This window comes from Leishmania major, chromosome 21 (assembly GCF_000002725.2).
Source record: "Leishmania major strain Friedlin complete genome, chromosome 21".
Classification (NCBI taxonomy): Eukaryota; Euglenozoa; class Kinetoplastea; order Trypanosomatida; family Trypanosomatidae; genus Leishmania; species Leishmania major.
The window spans coordinates 252,605-269,848 of NC_007262.2; the positions used below are offsets into that span (position 1 = coordinate 252,605).

Sequence of the window (17,244 nt, forward strand, 5' to 3'; positions counted from 1 at the left end):
ATCTGAGCCGCTGCTTCCCTCTGTCGGTCTCACTCTCTCTCGTTCCTCAAATTTGTGACGTGCCATCTTGTTTGGTTTAGCCTGCTTGCGCGCAGCCCTCAACTGTGCACCCCTACCGGTTTCTTGGGCGTTGTTACCTCTGTTTTCGTTTTGTTTTCTTTTTCTTCTGCTTGCTCCCTTCCCACACTCCTCCCCTCCTCGTTGCTTTCTCTTCGCGCTCACGCACACGTATACATCAGCCCTCATCTGATACATTTGCTGTGTAGGTGTGGTGTGGAACACTTTCGCTTCCCTCTCCCCTCCGTAGTTTGATGGATACGAGAATGAAGGACCTCAGTTTCAAGGTTGTGCTTCTCGGCGAGGGCCGTGTTGGCAAGACGTCGCTCATTTCGCGCTACGTGCACAACGCGTTTGATGAAAAAGAGGCAAGCACGGTGCAGGCGAGTATGCACAGCTCCAAGGCGGTCCCCATCAATGACGCTAGCAGCGCCCCCGGCGCCATCCGAGAAGTGGACTTGGCGTTGTGGGACACGGCGGGACAGGAGCGCTTCCATGCACTCGCGCCAATGTACTACCGTAACGCCGATGGGGCCATCATCGTGTACGACGTCACCGACGCTGACACGCTACGCAAGGTACGCACGTGGGCCAAGGAGCTCTACGCCGTTGTGGGGGAGGGCAAAATACAACTCGTTTTGTGCGGGAACAAGGCGGACACCCCGTTGGCAGAGCGGGAGGTGAGCGAGGGCGAGGGGGCGGCTATGGCGGCAGAGCTGGGCGCCTCGCATTTCTTCGCAAGCGCGAAGACGGGGCAAAACGTAGCGGAAGTGTTCAGTGCAATGGCGACACAGGTTGCGCGTAGTCGCGAGGTCACCGGCATGGGCGGTGGTGTTGCTGCTGGTGGCAGCAGTGGCAGCAGTGGCGGGGGTGCCTACACCGGCATCAGTGGTCGCACACCGTCGCGCTCGCGTGCACGGCGCGGGTTGATGGTGGTGACGGAAGACGGGGAGGCGGTGACTCCAGGCCGCAGCTCCCCGTGCGAAGGTCGCGTGTACGGCGGCATCACCCCACCCCGGGCCCACCGCTACGGAAGCAGTGGCACCAACCAGCCGATCACACTTAGCGCCGATGGCTCCCCTGACGCAGCGGCGGCGGCCAACAAAAGCGGTTGTTGCTGACAGTTTTCTCATCAATGTACGTGACACTGGTCTCTTCTCTTTGCCAGCAGCTTTCCGCTCGTGCACTACCTTGTTCTCCGTCTCGATGATAAGCGCACCAGTGGATCTGAGGCCTGTGCCACACACTTGTATCACTATCGCCCCCTTTTTCGTTCGTGCCGCTGCTGCTGCTGCCGCCGCCGCATGTTTAAGCCTGTGTGTGTGTGTGTCCTTGCTGATCGCACTGCTGCACCGACACACAGAAAACTGAAGCAATCACAACAAAAAAAAACAGCAGAGGCAGTATGAAGACCTTGCTGCTTCCACCCAAGCCAGGGCCCCGAATGGCAGATATCCCCCCCCTCCCCTCATTTGTGGAAGGGATGGCTCGATGGACGGTGCTTACCTGCCGGCTCATCTCTCTCTCTCTCTCGGTACATTCCCTAACAAGGTGTGTACTCAAAACCTTCAAAGGACAACCCCCCCTCTTCCCCTCCCTCTTTGGTCTCACTCCGCACACCGTACCTTTACAAGCCTACCCCTACACCTCCTACACACGTGTCCACGTGCCCACTGCTGAGGAGATGCGCTTCAATGCGAAACGCAGCACAAAAGCCAAACGAAACTATACGTCCCCTCGCAAAAACAACAACAAAAAACCACCACCAACACCAACAGCAACACCAACAAAAGAATGACTTGATGCGGCTCTCTCTCTCTCTCTCTCTCCAGTGCTTTTTGTGCACACACGCGCATAAACACCTCGCCACCATCCCTCTGGATCGCGCAGTGCCATCATTGGCTTCCCCACCCTTTCGCACATCGTCTCTGTCATCACACCACGATGCCAAAGTGCGACGCTGTAGTTGTGAGCCTGACGTTGCACGACGTCGCTGGTCGTTCGGCTGTAAAGATGTAGGAGGGTGGCAGCGTAGAATTAGCTCGGCATCCGCACGACAAGGGTTAATTGCCTCGGCAACGGCGGGAAGGCCGACTTTATCCTCGACTGCTGGCGCCGTGGAGGTGGTGGTGGTGGTGGTCGTGGTGGGGAATCGACTGCTCCTTCGTGCAGTTCAGCGACGCGCGCGACACGTCGGCCACGATCTTGCCGATTTGCTCCAACGGGGGACACCCGTGCCTGCACTACCGCGGCGCGCCTGACGAGGTCTTCGCGACGGAAGAGGAGCTCGACAGCGTGCTGAATTGCAAGTGCTTCCACCACACCGGCACCAGCTTGCTGGAGGCGGCGGCCAAAGCACGTGGCGTGGTGACGTGCGTCTACGTGATCCCCCGAGCGAGGGCACGCTCGGCGTCATCACGCCGCTTCTGCTCTGCGTGGACTACTTCACTCTCAGCCTGGAGGAGGCCGCCTACATTCCCAGCTCCGACGACCCCATCGAGGTTGCAACCTTCTTTGCGCTCGGCGTGCAGACGTGTGTACAGAAGGACGGCGTTCGTAGCTTGTACCTCATCAGGCGCGACAGCGTCCAGCGTGTGCCAGATTATGTGCTGCGGGCGTCCGACTTCATGGGCAGCGGCGACGCCTACAGCGGTAGCTTTATCGAGCTCTGGTGCGTGGCTTGTGGGAGGTGGAGGGGTGCCCTCGTCGTGAGCGGCTTGGGCTCGGACGCCGACGTGATGGACTGGAGGAGGGTGTAGCAGTACACTGAGGATCACGGCTAGATGGAGTAAATGGACGCAGCTGTTGGAGGGGGGGGGAGGGGTGAAGCGCGCGCAAGACGGACACAGCAAGATGCGCGCTCTGTGGACCATACAGGGAGATGTGTCGCACCCATTCCCCGATGCAGCCGCGTCACTAGTTTGCTCCCTTCCCTCCCAAGCTCCACTGTGTCGTCTCTTGCGCCGGCACAGTCTGACGCGAACATCCACACTCATACCCGCTCTATCTCCGCGTGTCCTTCTCCACACGGAGCAGAGCCAGCGAGAGTGAAGCAAGGCAGGATGCACATGCACGCACACATACGCATAATGGGCGCGGATGGGGGTGTGCCTTGCGCGCTTATCGTTTCTTTTTTTTTTTTTTCGCTCTTTCCTTTTCCGTCTTCCCTTTCAGTTGTGCCGAATCGACTGCAGCGCTCCCCTGTGCTGCTCTCTCTCTCTCTCTGTGCATGCGTGTGTGCCGTCCTGAACACGTGAGAGGACTGGATTGGCGGAGCTGAAGGCGTGTGTGTTCTCCTTGGTCAAGTTGGATACGCTGCCAAAGTAATCGCGGTTTTTGTGCTCGCCGTGGAAGCAGATGAGATCGTCCCCTTCACCCGCTTGGGTGATCGGCCACCCTCCGCTGCGGGCGCGCACGCAGGCGACCGAAGGCAGCACCAAAAGTCTCTCTCACACACCACATATCACTCTAACTCCAGTAAGTTGCCAAGCCCGTCAGCGCTGCTGCGTGTACGCTGGCACATGTCTTGGGCGGGTACTAGCCCTTCCCTCCTCCCCGAGAATCACATGCGCCCATCACATGGTGTTGGGAGTTCCTCCGCGTCACCTGCACACAGCACCGATTCTCGCTGACATGTCCCCTTCCTCTCTCTCTCTGAGCACATTTGGGCATCGCGCCATAATACCACCATCTCTGACTCGCTTCTCCATCCTTCCATCTCTCTTCCCCTTTGCACACTGCTGCACCACTCCCCGCTTCGCTTACACCTTCTACGTGTGCACACACAAACTTTGGCGCACACGCTTGTAGTAGTAGTGGTATAGCCGCAACGCCGTGTCTCTCGTCTCCCTCTCTTTTCCCCCTTTTTTCTTCGCCTCTTCGCTGCATAATCAACGCAGAATCGAGTGTGCTTGTCCCACCTTGACGCGCAAACGAAGTCGACAAGAAGTGCCCCCTCCCCCTTCCTTCCTTCCTTTTTTGTAGTTGTTGGGGTCTCTTTCTCTGTCTGTGCATCCGTGATCGCCGTCCTCGCCTTGCGCCTGTTGCCTGTGCAACGTAGCCACCACACCTCTCCCCCTTTTCGTCGCGTGTCCCCCCTTTGTGGAGGAAAGGGCAACGCAAGAGTCCAAAGCGCGCACCCGTAGCGAAAGGTGTTCGCAGCACAAACGACGAGAGAGGGAAAGAGAGAAGTCGACGCTGTTGCTTAACCCCTCCACTACCGTCTGTGAGGGATTCCCTTCTTTTTTTTCCTGTTGCCGCTTGTGTGTGTCTGTCTGTTTGTCTGTGTGTGTGTTTAGCGCACTCTCGTTTTTTTTTGTTGATTTCTGCGGTTCTCTTTGTGTTCGTTCTAGGACGTTGCTTTTGTGTGGTGGCGTGCTCTCTTTGTGTGTGTGTGTGTGTGTGTCTGCCTGGTTCAGTCTATTCATGTACGTGGCCCCGATACGATTCGTCCCCCCCTCCCCCTCTCTCTATCTATCTGTGTGCGTGTGTGTTTTCCTCCTTTCTTTTTTCTTTTTTTTGCCCTCTGTGTCTTCGTTCTTTGTGTGTGTGTGTGTGTTTCTCTCTCTTGTCGTTCCGTTTCTTCTTCCTTTTTCTCCACCCCTCCTCCTCTTGTTGGGGGCGCAAGTGTCATCGTCTTTATATATATATATATATTTCTCTATTTCTTTCTCTCCTCCTCTTCTTGCCCACGTATCATCCATCGCGTGAGGGACGGTGTGTGTGTGTGTGTGTCTGTGTGTGTGCTCCGCGTCTCCCCTCCTCTCTTCCCCCCTTCTTGTTTCACGTGCGTTGTTTTGCAGCTGTTTCACCTTCGTTTCGGGGTGCGCCGTCTGCATTTTTGGCGTTGTTGTTGGTTTCGTCCTTGTGCCATAGAAGACGGTGCGTGCGTGTGTACGTGTGTGCATCTATCACCCATACACACGCGTCGAGAAAGAGGAAGAAGCCAGGAAGGGACGGCGTGCGATCGAGTGGGGGTGGTCGAAAGGGCGTACTCCACACACGACAAAGGGAGGAACCGAAACGAGTGACGAGCAAGCATTGCCGTTGTCACGGCACTCTCCCTCCTGTCTTTTCACGCGCTGCCTCGATTTGTCGACTTTCGACAGACCCGCACCCGCACCCACGCACATACATAGGCAGCTGAGATGTTGTATGATCGCGTGAACGACATTGGCAGCTCGCAGGGGGAGGCGATTCGCTACATCCTTGGCGCCGTCTCCAAGAGCACCGTGCAGACAACGCTGACGACGCTAGAGCAGTTCTGCTCCCGCTCCGTTGAGCTCCACCGGTACACGATCAAGGCCACATGCACAGCCCTGCTGGCAGCACGGAGCGATGAGCGATCACTGCTGGCATCTCGGTTGGTGAGCGAGGCACTTGGGCGGCCGAACGGGCTGACCCTGGTTGCCTGCGCCCTCGACGGCTGCTCCTCGACCCTGACGAAGGAGTCCCTCACTGCGTTGATGGCGAACGACCTCAAGTTGTCTCCCATGAAGCAGATGCAGATGGCCATGGCACTCGTGCTTGGCGGAAACGCGATGGTCAAGGCGGCAGCGACGGATATACTGGAGGACTTCAACGTGCCGCAGGCGGCGCTGAAGGAGGACGATGGCGGCGTGCGTGCGGCGGCGCTACTGTCGCGGCAGGTAGGCCTTGCCCCCGAAAACCTGGACGGTCAGCTGGCGAACGTGTGCCACACGGTCGCGTTGCCGAAGCCGAAGACGGAGGTGAAGCCGCGCGTAAGCGTGGCGGGCGTCCTGCGCGAGCTAGGAACAGGGTGTGTGACGACGCTGGCGGACTCGCGCGAGCTGCTCAGCATTTTTCCGCACTCCTTCACAGAGCGCGACGGAGCCGAGGTGCTCGCCTTCTTCGCTTCCGCGGGCTCGGCCGTCAACGACAGCAGCACGTACGCGTCTCTCATGACGGCGTCGGGGAAGAGCTCGCCAAAGAGCATGAGCGGGACGACGACGCTCGTGAACGCGATGCCGCTACTCGATGCGCTGTGTGAGGGGAGCCCGAAGGGCTTCAACTGGGACCTTGTCATCCGCATGCTTGACCAGCCGGACGGCGGGCCGTTCCGCGTGAAGCATATCTCGGTCATCTTTGACGCGTATCACCGCTTCCAGCCGGACAACGAGTTCCCGTCTGTGGCGTTGTTTCTAGGCAGGTGGACGAACACGATGCGCCAGCGCAGCGTGCTCGAATATATCTTGCGCCACCCCGACAAGGTCAATCGCAAGCCGCTCGCGATAGATGCCCCGTCGGAGCTGTTGCCGGCGACGAAGCCGCCCGGTGTGACGACAGCCGAGATGGACTTATGGCGCTCTACGGCGTTCATGGAGGCTGCCGTGCACGTGGCGAGTCGCGAAAAAGACTTCGATAACGACGTGTTCCGCCCCGCCGCGGAGAAGCTGCCGCTGCTCTTCTTGTACAGCCTCTTCACGGGCAACTTCCAGGGCACGGTCAAGCACTTCACGTCCATGAAGCACCTGCTCAAGGCCCACTGCCCCTCTCTGGACCTCGTGTCGCAGCACATTGTGCCCGAGATGGAGAGGCGGGGTCGACTCAGCACCGTGATCGGCGTGCTCTCGGACTTGACGGAGGCCGCACCAGAGCGTCTTGTGGACGTGCTGCAGGTGGTCTTCAAATGTAAGTCTGCCGCGAAGCGCGTGCTCGCCGAGAGCGGGAGCCCTCGCCTCGTCACTGCTGTCGCCATGTGCATGGAGGAAGCAGGTGAGTCGAGTGACAAGTGGCTCCAGCGCGCGCTGGAGGGCAAGCTGCACTTCCGCGCCAGCTCCACGGAGAACCGCTTCGCCGTGGCCATGAGCATTGTCGAGGTAGCTGAGATGCTCCTGGAAAAGCAGCTCTACACGGTGAGCGCGACGGCGGCTCTCAACGCCCTGCTCGCCTCCCCGCTGAAGGAGGTGCTGAAGAGCGTGACGGACTGCGCCAAGGCGCTGCTCGCCTCGACGGACTCTCTCTTCCCCGATGACGTAGAGAACGAAGCGCTGGAGTTCTTCAAAAAGATGTACGCCGCTGGCAGCACCGCGGCTGCCATTGCCACTGTCGAGAACCTGCTGAAGAGTACAGTGCCACGCGACAAGCAGCTCTATGCGTGCATCGTGGGTATTATGTTCGACGAGACGTCCGCCATAAGCTGCTACCCGCGCAAGGAGCTGCAGCTGTTCGCCGAGTTGTACGGCCAGATGATCGCGAAAGATCTGCTTCCGCCGAACCAGCAGCAGCGCGCGTGGGGTGTCCTGCTGCCAGCCGTCGCGAAGCCCGGCAATTACGCGATGGAGGAATACGGTATTATCGCGCTCGAGCAGGTGAAACCGCGGCTGCCGGACTGGCCGCAGTATGGTCGCGCTCTGCGCTACGTTAGGGACTTGGATTTCCGCGTTCCCGGCATCGTCGCCGCCATCAACCGTGGGATCAAGCAGGAGGATGCCGCTGCGCGTGGCGGCGCAGCGACGTCGGCGGAGCCCGGTGAGGGAAGCCCAACCTCGCCAACGTCCCCGAAGCAGCCTGGCTCGCCGAACAAGGCGCTCGCTGCCATCGACCCGGCTATCGTGTCGGCGGCGTCGTCGCAGTCGAAGAAGTTCACGGACATGGCGGCGGCGAAGCTGCACACGCTGGACATCGGTACACTCGTGACGAACGCGAACGTGACGGCCCCGCCGCGCGTGATTCAGGAGCAGATCAACTTCCTCATTGGCAACACTGACGTGCGCAACCTGGAGAGCAACGCGACAGAGCTGTCACAGTTGCTGCGGCCGGAGTACTACGAGTACTTTGCGGACTACCTGGTGGTGAAGCGCGCGGCACTGGAACCCAACTACCACTCTATGTACATTGAGCTGATTGCGAAGCTGCACTCCAAGGACATGGAGCGCGCACTGCGCAAGGCCACTATCGGTGCAGTGCACCGTCTGCTGAGCTCACAGAAGATCGGCACCGACTCAAGCGAGCGTATTCTACTGCGCAACCTTGGCTCCTGGCTTGGGAGCATCACGCTGGAGAAGAACATCCCCATCTTGCAGCAGGACCTGCACTTCAAGTCGCTCCTCTGCCAGGGTATTCGCGAGGGAAAGCTGGTCCCGGTTGTCTCGTTCATTACACGCGTCCTGACAAGCTGCGCCAAGTCGCGCTTCTTCTGCCCGCCAAACCCGTGGACTATGGCGCAGCTGGTGCTGCTGATGGAGATGTACACGCTACCCCACCTGCGCGTGACGCTGCGCTTCGAGCTGGAACTGCTGCTGAAGTCGCTGGATCAGTCGATGCAGGACTTGGCGCAGTACATGCGGCTGCATGCCTCTCACGCCTCCACCGAGACGCGCCTGCGCGACGTGTACGATGAGATCAACATCAACGAAAGCCCCGACTTCCGCGTCGGTGAGGATGAGAGCAACGTGTCTGCGGCAGTCGTCGCAGCGCAGCCGGCGCCGGCTACCGCATCACCGCCGATGCAGCAGTCGCTGCGCAGCAGCGCTCGCCCGCTGCAAGCCAGCGCAGAGCCGTTCCAGCCCAAGGACAAGGCGCAGGCACCGCCGTCCGAGGTGAGCCGTGTCATGCAGATGCTGAACAAGCCAATCCGCCCTCCGATCGGCATCTCGCTGAACTGGGTGTTTTCCACACTTAGCGATCCCGCCTTTGGCAACAACGCCCAGCGTCTCACTGATCATCGGCTCGAGATTGTTGCGCAGCTGCAGGCCGTGGTCGACGAGGCCGTGAGCTACTGCATGCAGCGCAGTGTCGCTATCGCCGCCCGCACGACGGAGAGGCTGGTGCTGAAGGACTATGCGCGCGACCCGTTCCCCGATGACATGCTCGTCGCTGGCGATGCCATGGCCCGCTCACTGGCATCTAGCTTGAGCTACGTGATGGTGCGCGATGAGCTGCCGCTGCTCCTGCACCGCTCCATGACAAACCTGCTGGAGCGCATTCTGGCCCCCTATACACCACTGGAGCACAAGGCAACAATCCGTGACACCCTGGTGGCGCGCAACGTGGAGCTGTGCATGCGTGCAGTGGAGTACAGCGTCGGTGAGGAGGCGGCGACGGCTACGAGCCGATTCCTATTCGACGTCGCGCGCGAGAAGGCCAGCGCCTTTGCGGAGCAGGAACCTCTGCCACTGCCGCCAGACCAGGTCGAGGCCGCGGAGCTGCTGCGCGTCATGGGTGAGACGCTCGTGCCGTCTGGCCGGATGCCGGCCCCGCAGCGGGATGTCTACGATGACTTCTACAGCTGCGTGCCGCCTGTGGCCGTGTTCAACATGGTGCTGCGCAGCGTCGAGGAGGCGGTGTCGCGGTACCACTCGAACGAGAACTCCCCGCCGCTGGACTTTGCGCAGCTTGACGCCGCCAGCCAGAAGCCGGGCGGGTTGACTGATGACGCACAGGCCCCCATCCGCCAGCACCTGGGCCGTCTCATGAGCCTCATCACGGAGGAGTCGAGCCCCTACTTCCTCAGCCCTATGCTGAACAAGCTCATGTCCCTCGCCGTATCCACGGAGCGGCTGGCCAAGCTGGTCAACAGCAGCGCCAAGAACACGCAGGCTGCTGCTGCTACCGCTGCTGCTGCCGCCGCTGTCACCAACCCCGACGGCACCCCGAGCGCGGCGGAGGACCCGGCATGGCAGCAGGAGGCGCTGCGCATCTCCGCAGCGCTGCATCAGCTGTACCTGCGCATTGTGCTACGGTGCCGCGAGTGTGGCGAGGAGACGAACCGCGACGAGCTCACGCGGCTGTTCCTGCGCCACAGCCACTGCTACTCCTTCTCGAAACTGACGACAGACCTCATCCGCATCAAGGTCCTGAAGTGCAGCGAGTTCGATGACGCCTTGGCGAAGGCGCTGACCAACGGCACGTCCAACTACGTCACCTTTGCAGGTGACATCATCACCGACGTCATCATCAAGGAGAAGCTCGTGGCATCGAAGGACATGCGCCGAACGCTCATGGCCCTCGACACGATTGCGCGGACGCGAGCGCCGCGCGCCGCGCCGGCAGCGCCGGCACAGACGCTTCCGTCGTACGTCACGGAGCCGCCTCTGAGCAAGATTGTGCCGAGCCAGGTTACGAAGCTCCTCGTCCCGTGCGACTGCGTCCGCCCTGGCGAGGACGAGGCCTTCCAAAAGGAAGTGGGGCAGCTCATGAATGATTGGATCACGGTGTGGTCGCAGAAGAGCCACCGCTACGCTGAGAAGCGCATCCCGTCCGTCGAGTTTGTGAAGACGCTGCAGCAGCGTCGCATGCTGGACACGGCTCACCTGCAGACCTTCCTGAGCCTGGGCGTTCGCTATTGTGTGGAGTACTACGTCGACACAATGCTTGCGATGGAGCGCGCAGACGGCAACATCTCGAGCGAGACGTTGGTGGGCACGCGGCCTGGCGGCCCGCCAGGCTACCGCACTCCGTACACCGCCAAGCCCTTCGTCATGTGCGATGGCTTTGTGGAGCTGGTCATGGTGCTGCTGCAGTGCTGCTCGCTGCGCAATGAGGCCTCGCACGACTTGCGGGCCGAGACTACGCTTCTACGCCGCGTGCTGGATGCTGTGACGCGCGTGCTGACGGAGCACCACAACTTTGTTGCCAAGGCTCGCCCTGCCCCTGCGTGGACGCTCGCGGCCGATGAGCAGTTCGTCCCGCTCTTTCAGCAGCAGCCGTACGTGCGCTTGCTTAGCAACCTGGTATACTCGCTTCACCGGCTGGAGATCTCGACAACGCGTGCCATGTCGACAGAGTTCACGAGTGCCTTCCACACGTTTTTGCGCCGCGTGCACCCAATGGAGTACCCGGGCTTTGTTTTTGGCTGGCTGGAGATCCTGTCGCACCGGCACATCATCCCACGCTTTATGAACGTGCAGTCGATGTGGCCCCACTACGTCGACCTCCTCGCCGGTGCCATGATGTTTGTGAAATTCTTGATCAAGGGTAACCGCATCTCCCCGAACGGCCTGGTCTTCTACAAGTCGCTGCTGAAACTCGTGCTGGTGCTCCTGCACGACTACCCGCGGTTCCTGATCGCACAGCACTACCCGCTCTGCGAGGCCATTTCGCTTTCGTGCGTGCAGCTGCTGAACACGGTGCTGTGCTCCTTCCCACCTGACAAGCGCCTGCCGGAGCCGTTCCCCCATGTCGACTCCAACGATCCGGCGATGCTGCAGGTGCTCGACACATCCGTGCAGGAGGCGTGCATCAAGGACGCCTTCACCTCCTTCAACGTGCAGCCGCAGCTCCTGGCGAGTCTTGAGATGATGATCACGAACGATGATGCACCAGTGCGCGACAGCGTTCTGACCGACGTTCTGAACGACCTGACGCAGGCCTCGACCAAGCGCAGCCTCATCAACGCCGTGGTGCAGCACATGGCCATCGTGTATCTGCGCACCCACGACAACCGCATCCCCGCGAACTTTGCGAAGTCGAACGTACTCGCGTGCTACCGCTTCTTGTGCAGCCGCCTCAACACGAAGCGTCGCTACTACATGCTCGGCGCCTGCGCCAACCAGCTGCGTTTCCCGAACATTCAGACGAACTTCTTTGCGAATGTGGTGCTGAACCTGTTTCTGCCGTCGCCGACTGTGGACGCACAGACTCAGACCTGTGTGCAGGAGCAGATCACGCGCGTGCTGGCGGAGAAGACGGTGATTGTGCAGCCGCATCCGTGGGGCGTGCTCAACACCTTTGTGGAGCTGATGCGCGAGCCCAAGTACAAGTTCTGGGAGACCTCCTTCATTCACTACGCCCCCCTCGACTCCATGTTCACGAAGCTGCACCACACAGTGCACACACGGTTGAGCAAGACTGGCGGTGGCGGTGCCGCTGCTCTCGACGGAGGCCGAGGCGATTCGGTCAATGTCGCGGCGACCACCTCCAGCATCGGTGCCGCGCCTTCGGCGTAGCGATAGAGAGGACCTCGTGCACGACGCAAGGGGTGTGCGCGAAGGTGCCTCGCTCTCCCCCTTCCCGACGCACATGAGGGCGCCAAGGTGGAACGTGTGAAAGGGAGCGAAAAGCGAGGGGTTTCGTCTCGCTCGCTCTCTGTTGCTCGTCGTGTGTGTATGCGCGTGGCGCGCGCTCTCTCTCTCTCTTTTTTTTTTTGTTTTCTTTTTTTTGTCTCTGTTGTGAGTTTCCGTGTTGTCTTTTCCGTTTTTGGGTCCCGCGTCTCGATCGCGTGTGGACCTCGTCTCTCCTCCCTCCTGTCCCTTCCTCCTGTCTGTGACGTAATTGTTGTGGGTGCTGATGTCATTGCGGATCTTGTCGTTCCTTCTTTTCTGTTCTCCCCCTTTTCGTTTTTCTTTTGGTGCTTAAGTGGTGCGTTGGCGTGGGTATGGATGTGTGTGTTGTGTGTTGTGTCACGCAGAGGTGTGGCCTTCCCTTCCTTGATGGCGGTGCTGGCTGCGATGCCTCTTTAAGCACTTATTAAGTACATTTCTTTCTTTCTTTATCGGCCTGCGTGTGTGTTTCTTGGCCTTCCCCCTCCCCTCACTTCTGTAGGTTCTCCCTCTGTATTCACCCCTTCCCTCCCCCGCCAACTTTATATGGTGGTGCGGCCGAGTCCCTTCTAGGATGTAGCGGATCCCCGTGCCGGCCGAAAGGAGCGCGCCACGCAGAGAGAGGGAGAGAGACGCGGGCTCACACAGACAGACAGACATAAAGAGAGAGGTTGAGAGCGGGGGCATTCTCGTCGCACTCGTCGACTCCCGCCCCTTGCACACATACCCTTCCCATCTTTTTCTTTAGAGCAACAGCAAAGAACGACAACGTGAACGGCGCGCCATACCACACATGTTGGGGGTTGTCTGCTGGTGCTCACGCGCGTGCGCAGACACAGGTACACATTTGGTGTGGGGGAGTGGGGGTACAGCAGCAGGTTCCCTCTCACTCTGCGTGCATGTATGGTGTGTGTCTGTGTGTACGTGTGGGTAGGTGCGTACGTATGAACGCCTTCCATTTTGTAACTATCCCATCGGCCCTCCTCATCCCTCCCTCTCTCTCTCTCTCACACACACGCACTGTGTGTGTGGGTTGCATCCACCTTTCTTCCGCTACACGGCCCTATCCCTTTCTCGCTCTCCGTGCCACTGGCGCCGTTGTGCATCCGAAAGAAACGAGGAAAGAACAGACGAAAAACGCCGAGTGCAACTGAATAGGAATCTTTTCTCCGAGAAGCGAAAGTAGTAATTCAATCCAAGAAGGGCACACCGGTACACATTATCGTGGGTGCTCATCGTCGACAGCAGCCGCAGCAGAGATACCGAGCACCCCTTCCTTTTTTCCTTTCTCGGTGTGTGTGTATGTTTGTGCTCTTCTGTCCCCCTCCGCTGCCCGTCATCCAATGCTCAAGTTTTTCACAGAGAAGGCGAATCATCAGGCCCTCAAGGCCGTACTTTGCGCCGTGTTTGTGCAGAAGCCCCTCGAGGTGACGCTGGGCAGCACCTACAGCACGCCGTACCTGCAGCTGCCCAAGTCGAGGGCGCTTCTGTACAGCTGCAATGAGGCGGCGCGTCTTATCTGGAGCACGCACGCCGCGCCGTTGCCCGCCGACAACTCGCTCGAAGGAGAGGCGGAATGGCTCGAGTGGGAGTCGACGGTGCTGACGCCAGCCTTGACCCCCCTCTACACGCACCGACGCATCACGGGCGAGGCTGAGGCTGCCCTGAAGAAGCTTGACTCCACCATTGAGGAGCACCAGGGCACTGTGGCGGTGAAGGGGGCGCCGTCGTCTACGTCTTTCCTAGTCGACAGCGTCCTCTTCGCGTCCCTCCTGCCGGCTCTGTGCGAAGGTGGGCTGCTCCCCGCCGCGCAGGCGGCGAGGGTGCCGCATTTGGTGAAGTGGTTCCAGGCTTTCCAGGCGGAGCACGCGGAGCTGATTGCCTCTGCGTTTGATGTGCTGTCGGTGCAAGAGTGCGGCGACTTCTTGCGGGTGCCGCAGACGTACGAGGTGAGCCCCAAGAAGCAGAAAGTCTTCTTCGCCACGACGCCGATCTACTACGTGAACGCGTCGCCACACATCGGCCACGTCTACAGCACGCTCATCGTCGACGTTCTCGGCCGCTATCACCGAGTGAAGGGAGAGGAGGTGTTCGTGATGACAGGCACGGACGAGCACGGTCAGAAGGTGGCCGAGGCGGCGGCGAAGCAGGGGGTATCGCCGATGGACTTCACAACGAGCGTGTCGAGCGAGTTCAAGCAGTGCTTCCAGGAGATGAATTATGACATGAACTACTTCATCCGCACGACGAACCCGACGCATGAGAAGCTGGTTCAGGACATCTGGAAGAAGCTGGCGGCGAAGGGCGACATCTACCTCGGCAAGTACGAGGGCTGGTACTCGGTGAGCGACGAGTCATTCCTGACGGCGCAGAACGTGGCGGACGGTGTAGACAGGGATGGAAAGCCGTGCAAGGTCAGCCTGGAGAGCGGCCACGTCGTGACGTGGGTGGAGGAGGAGAACTACATGTTCCGTCTTAGCGCGTTCCGCGAGCGTCTCCTCAAGTACTTCCATGACCATCCCAACTGCATCGTCCCGGAGTTCCGCCGTCGCGAGGTGATCAAGACGGTCGAGAAGGGTCTCTTCGACTTGTCCATCTCCCGCAAGCGCGAGTCCGTCATGAACTGGTCCATCCCGGTCCCCGGTGATGAGCGCCACTGCATCTACGTGTGGCTGGATGCCCTCTTCAACTACTACACCGGCGCCCTCACCCGTGTCGCGACCGACGGCACCGAGACACTGGACGAGGACCACCACGCACTGAACCGGTGGCCGGCCGACGTGCACGTGGTCGGCAAGGACATCCTCAAGTTTCACGCCATTTACTGGCCGGCCTTCCTGATGTCCGCGGAACTGCCGCTGCCGGAGCGGCTGGTGTCGCATGGCTGGTGGACAAAAGATCACAAGAAGATCAGCAAGTCGCTCGGCAACGCCTTCGACCCGGTGGAAAAGGCGAAGGAGTTCGGCATCGACGCGCTCAAATACTTCCTGATGCGCGAGTCGAACTTCCAGGATGATGGCGATTACAGTGACAAGAACATGGTGGCCCGCCTGAATGGCGAACTCGCCGACACGCTCGGCAACTTGGTGTCGCGCTGTGTGGCGCCGAAGATCAATGTGAACGGTATGTGGCCGGAGCCCGCGGAGTACAGCGAGAGCGACAAGACGCTGATCGCCTCGCTCAACAACCTGGCTGGCACGGTGGATCACTATTACTGCCTGCCTGACATTCAGCACGCGTTGATTGCCATCTTTGACGTGCTCCGCAGCCTCAACGCCTATGTGACCGAGAACGCACCCTGGAAGCTGGTGAAAATGGATACGGCGCGTCTCGGCACAGTGCTGTACGTAACGATGGAGGGGCTGCGCATCTGCACCATGTTCCTGCAGCCGGTGATGCCGCAGAAGGCGAAGGAGATTATGGACGCGCTCGGGGTGCCGGAGGCGGCGCGCGTGGGCATGGAAAACTACCTGTTCGGCATTGTAAAGCCGGGGACGAAGATTGCTGGCTTGGCGGAGGGCCAAGTCGTCTTCCAGAAGGTGACACTCCCGACCGAGGAGGGGGAGCGCAGCTCCAAAGGGCAGTAAGAAGGGCACGTAGGGTTTTCCAGCCTACTCTTGCGCGCCTCGCAACAGCCGCACACTCGTTGACCGGGCAGCGGGTGGCGCGGTGAGAAGGCGACGACGACTGCTATGCTCGCGGGCCGTCCCCTTCGATAAAAACAACAACCCCTAAAAGGATGAATGCCGAGAGCAAGGGGAACAACAACCCTGTCTTGCGCGGTTGAGTGACGGTCTCCGCCGCGGTAACGTGATGCGAGTTACACGATTCATGTCCAAAGAGAGCTGCCAACATCCAGGTGAGTGCTGCACCATCTGACGTGCGGCAGAGGTGGTTTTGCGAGAGCGGAAAGAGCACGTTGTGTGCATGTGTATGTCAGCCTGAGCTCGTCTTTTTTTCTCGTATCTTTGTTCCCACCCCTCCCACGGTGATAACATGTGAAGGTGAAGGGGGCGGGACACACACACACACACACACACACACACCCCTTTCAGTGCGTGGCACCTCAGGGACCAGTGCACCCACTCTCTCTCCGTGGGAGAGCCGGGCAGCCTCCTTCCCCATCTCCTGCCAAGTGCCGAACGGCTTGTGGTGGTGACGGGGTCTGGTGCCTACGCCGCAGGGGGGGGGTCAGAGCGATGTATCGCTGCTGGTGCCGGCGGTGGGGTCCTGGACGACGTTGCGTCGGAGTGACCCGCGACAGTGAGGCAGATCTTCGCCATCCACGTAATGGGTAGAGCGTCATCGTGGCCCGAGCGTCTCCCACCCACCCCCGGGCCCTCGCACCGCCCACTGGTGTGGGGGGCTCCTGGGCGCCACCGCGAGGGGGATGCACCCGGTGGCGGCCGGCATGGTGGGCGCGGCTGCGCGGCGACCCGCGAGGCACGGGTTGTGGGCGTGGGTGGGGGCAGGGGCCGTGCTGTCCGATGGCTGGGTCGGCGCATTGCTGTGGCGCGTGTGTGTCTACGGCTGCCATCGGACCACGCGCGGTTGGGCCTGTGACAGGGGCCGGAGGGGGAGGAGGGGTGCCAGTGGAGGGGCGGTAGGACATCACGTCATGCGGCAGCAAAATGGGTGGTGTAGGCAAAACCAAAAAGATGCCTCGTTCTTGGCTCTTGTACGCCTTTGATCGATGGACTCGTCTTATGTGCCCATTATATTCTCGTCCATCTGTGTGACAGATCGCTGATTTCTGTTTTCGTTTCGCTTGTTTATGCGAGTGTGCGCAAGTATGTGAGTGTGTGCGTACTTGCATTCTCACAGGCATACGCGCACACACACACACACACACACACACACACACACACACGTGCACTCGGATGCGGGCGGTTGTGCTTCGTGTGAGGCGATGCCCTCCTCGCCTCTGTCTTTACTTGCTCTTTTCTCTACGTGTGTCTGTGTTCGAGTTTTTTGCACGTAACGGCGGACTAGCCGAGATCGAAGGAATATGGAGACGATAGGGAGGCACACAAGAGAAGAGAAGCGCTAGTGCCTTGCGCACGCGCGCACACACACACACATGTCCCCCCCCCTGTCTACACGGTGCGAGTGGCCCGTCGGTGTCGTTGCGTTAAGGAAACTCACGTGCTCACCAACGTGCGCACACACACGCAAGGCTGAAGTA

The 17,244-nt window shown here is 60.0% G+C and overlaps 3 protein-coding genes and 1 pseudogene across 3 annotated transcripts, besides 1 other annotated feature; all 4 read left to right on the forward strand.

The window, feature by feature from the left end:
* Nucleotides 1-311: 311 nt before the first annotated feature.
* On the forward strand, nucleotides 312-1,178 carry LMJF_21_0790 (putative small GTPase; the record flags this gene model as incomplete). The annotated part of the gene is made up of 1 exon (XM_001682962.1): nucleotides 312-1,178. The coding sequence occupies one exon, from the start codon at nucleotides 312-314 to the stop codon at nucleotides 1,176-1,178; it is 867 nt and encodes a 288-aa protein (XP_001683014.1).
* Nucleotides 1,179-2,125: 947 nt separating this feature from the next.
* On the forward strand, nucleotides 2,126-2,816 carry LMJF_21_0791 (annotated as a pseudogene).
* Nucleotides 2,126-2,816: a sequence feature.
* A 2,388-nt stretch (nucleotides 2,817-5,204) lies between these two features.
* On the forward strand, nucleotides 5,205-11,966 carry LMJF_21_0800 (conserved hypothetical protein; the record flags this gene model as incomplete). Its single annotated transcript, XM_001682963.1, has 1 exon — nucleotides 5,205-11,966. The coding sequence occupies one exon, from the start codon at nucleotides 5,205-5,207 to the stop codon at nucleotides 11,964-11,966; it is 6,762 nt and encodes a 2,253-aa protein (XP_001683015.1).
* Nucleotides 11,967-13,402: 1,436 nt separating this feature from the next.
* Nucleotides 13,403-15,646, forward strand: LMJF_21_0810 (putative methionyl-tRNA synthetase; the record flags this gene model as incomplete). Its single annotated transcript, XM_001682964.1, has 1 exon — nucleotides 13,403-15,646. One exon carries the CDS (start codon nucleotides 13,403-13,405, stop codon nucleotides 15,644-15,646), a length of 2,244 nt encoding a protein of 747 aa, XP_001683016.1.
* Nucleotides 15,647-17,244: the final 1,598 nt, after the last annotated feature.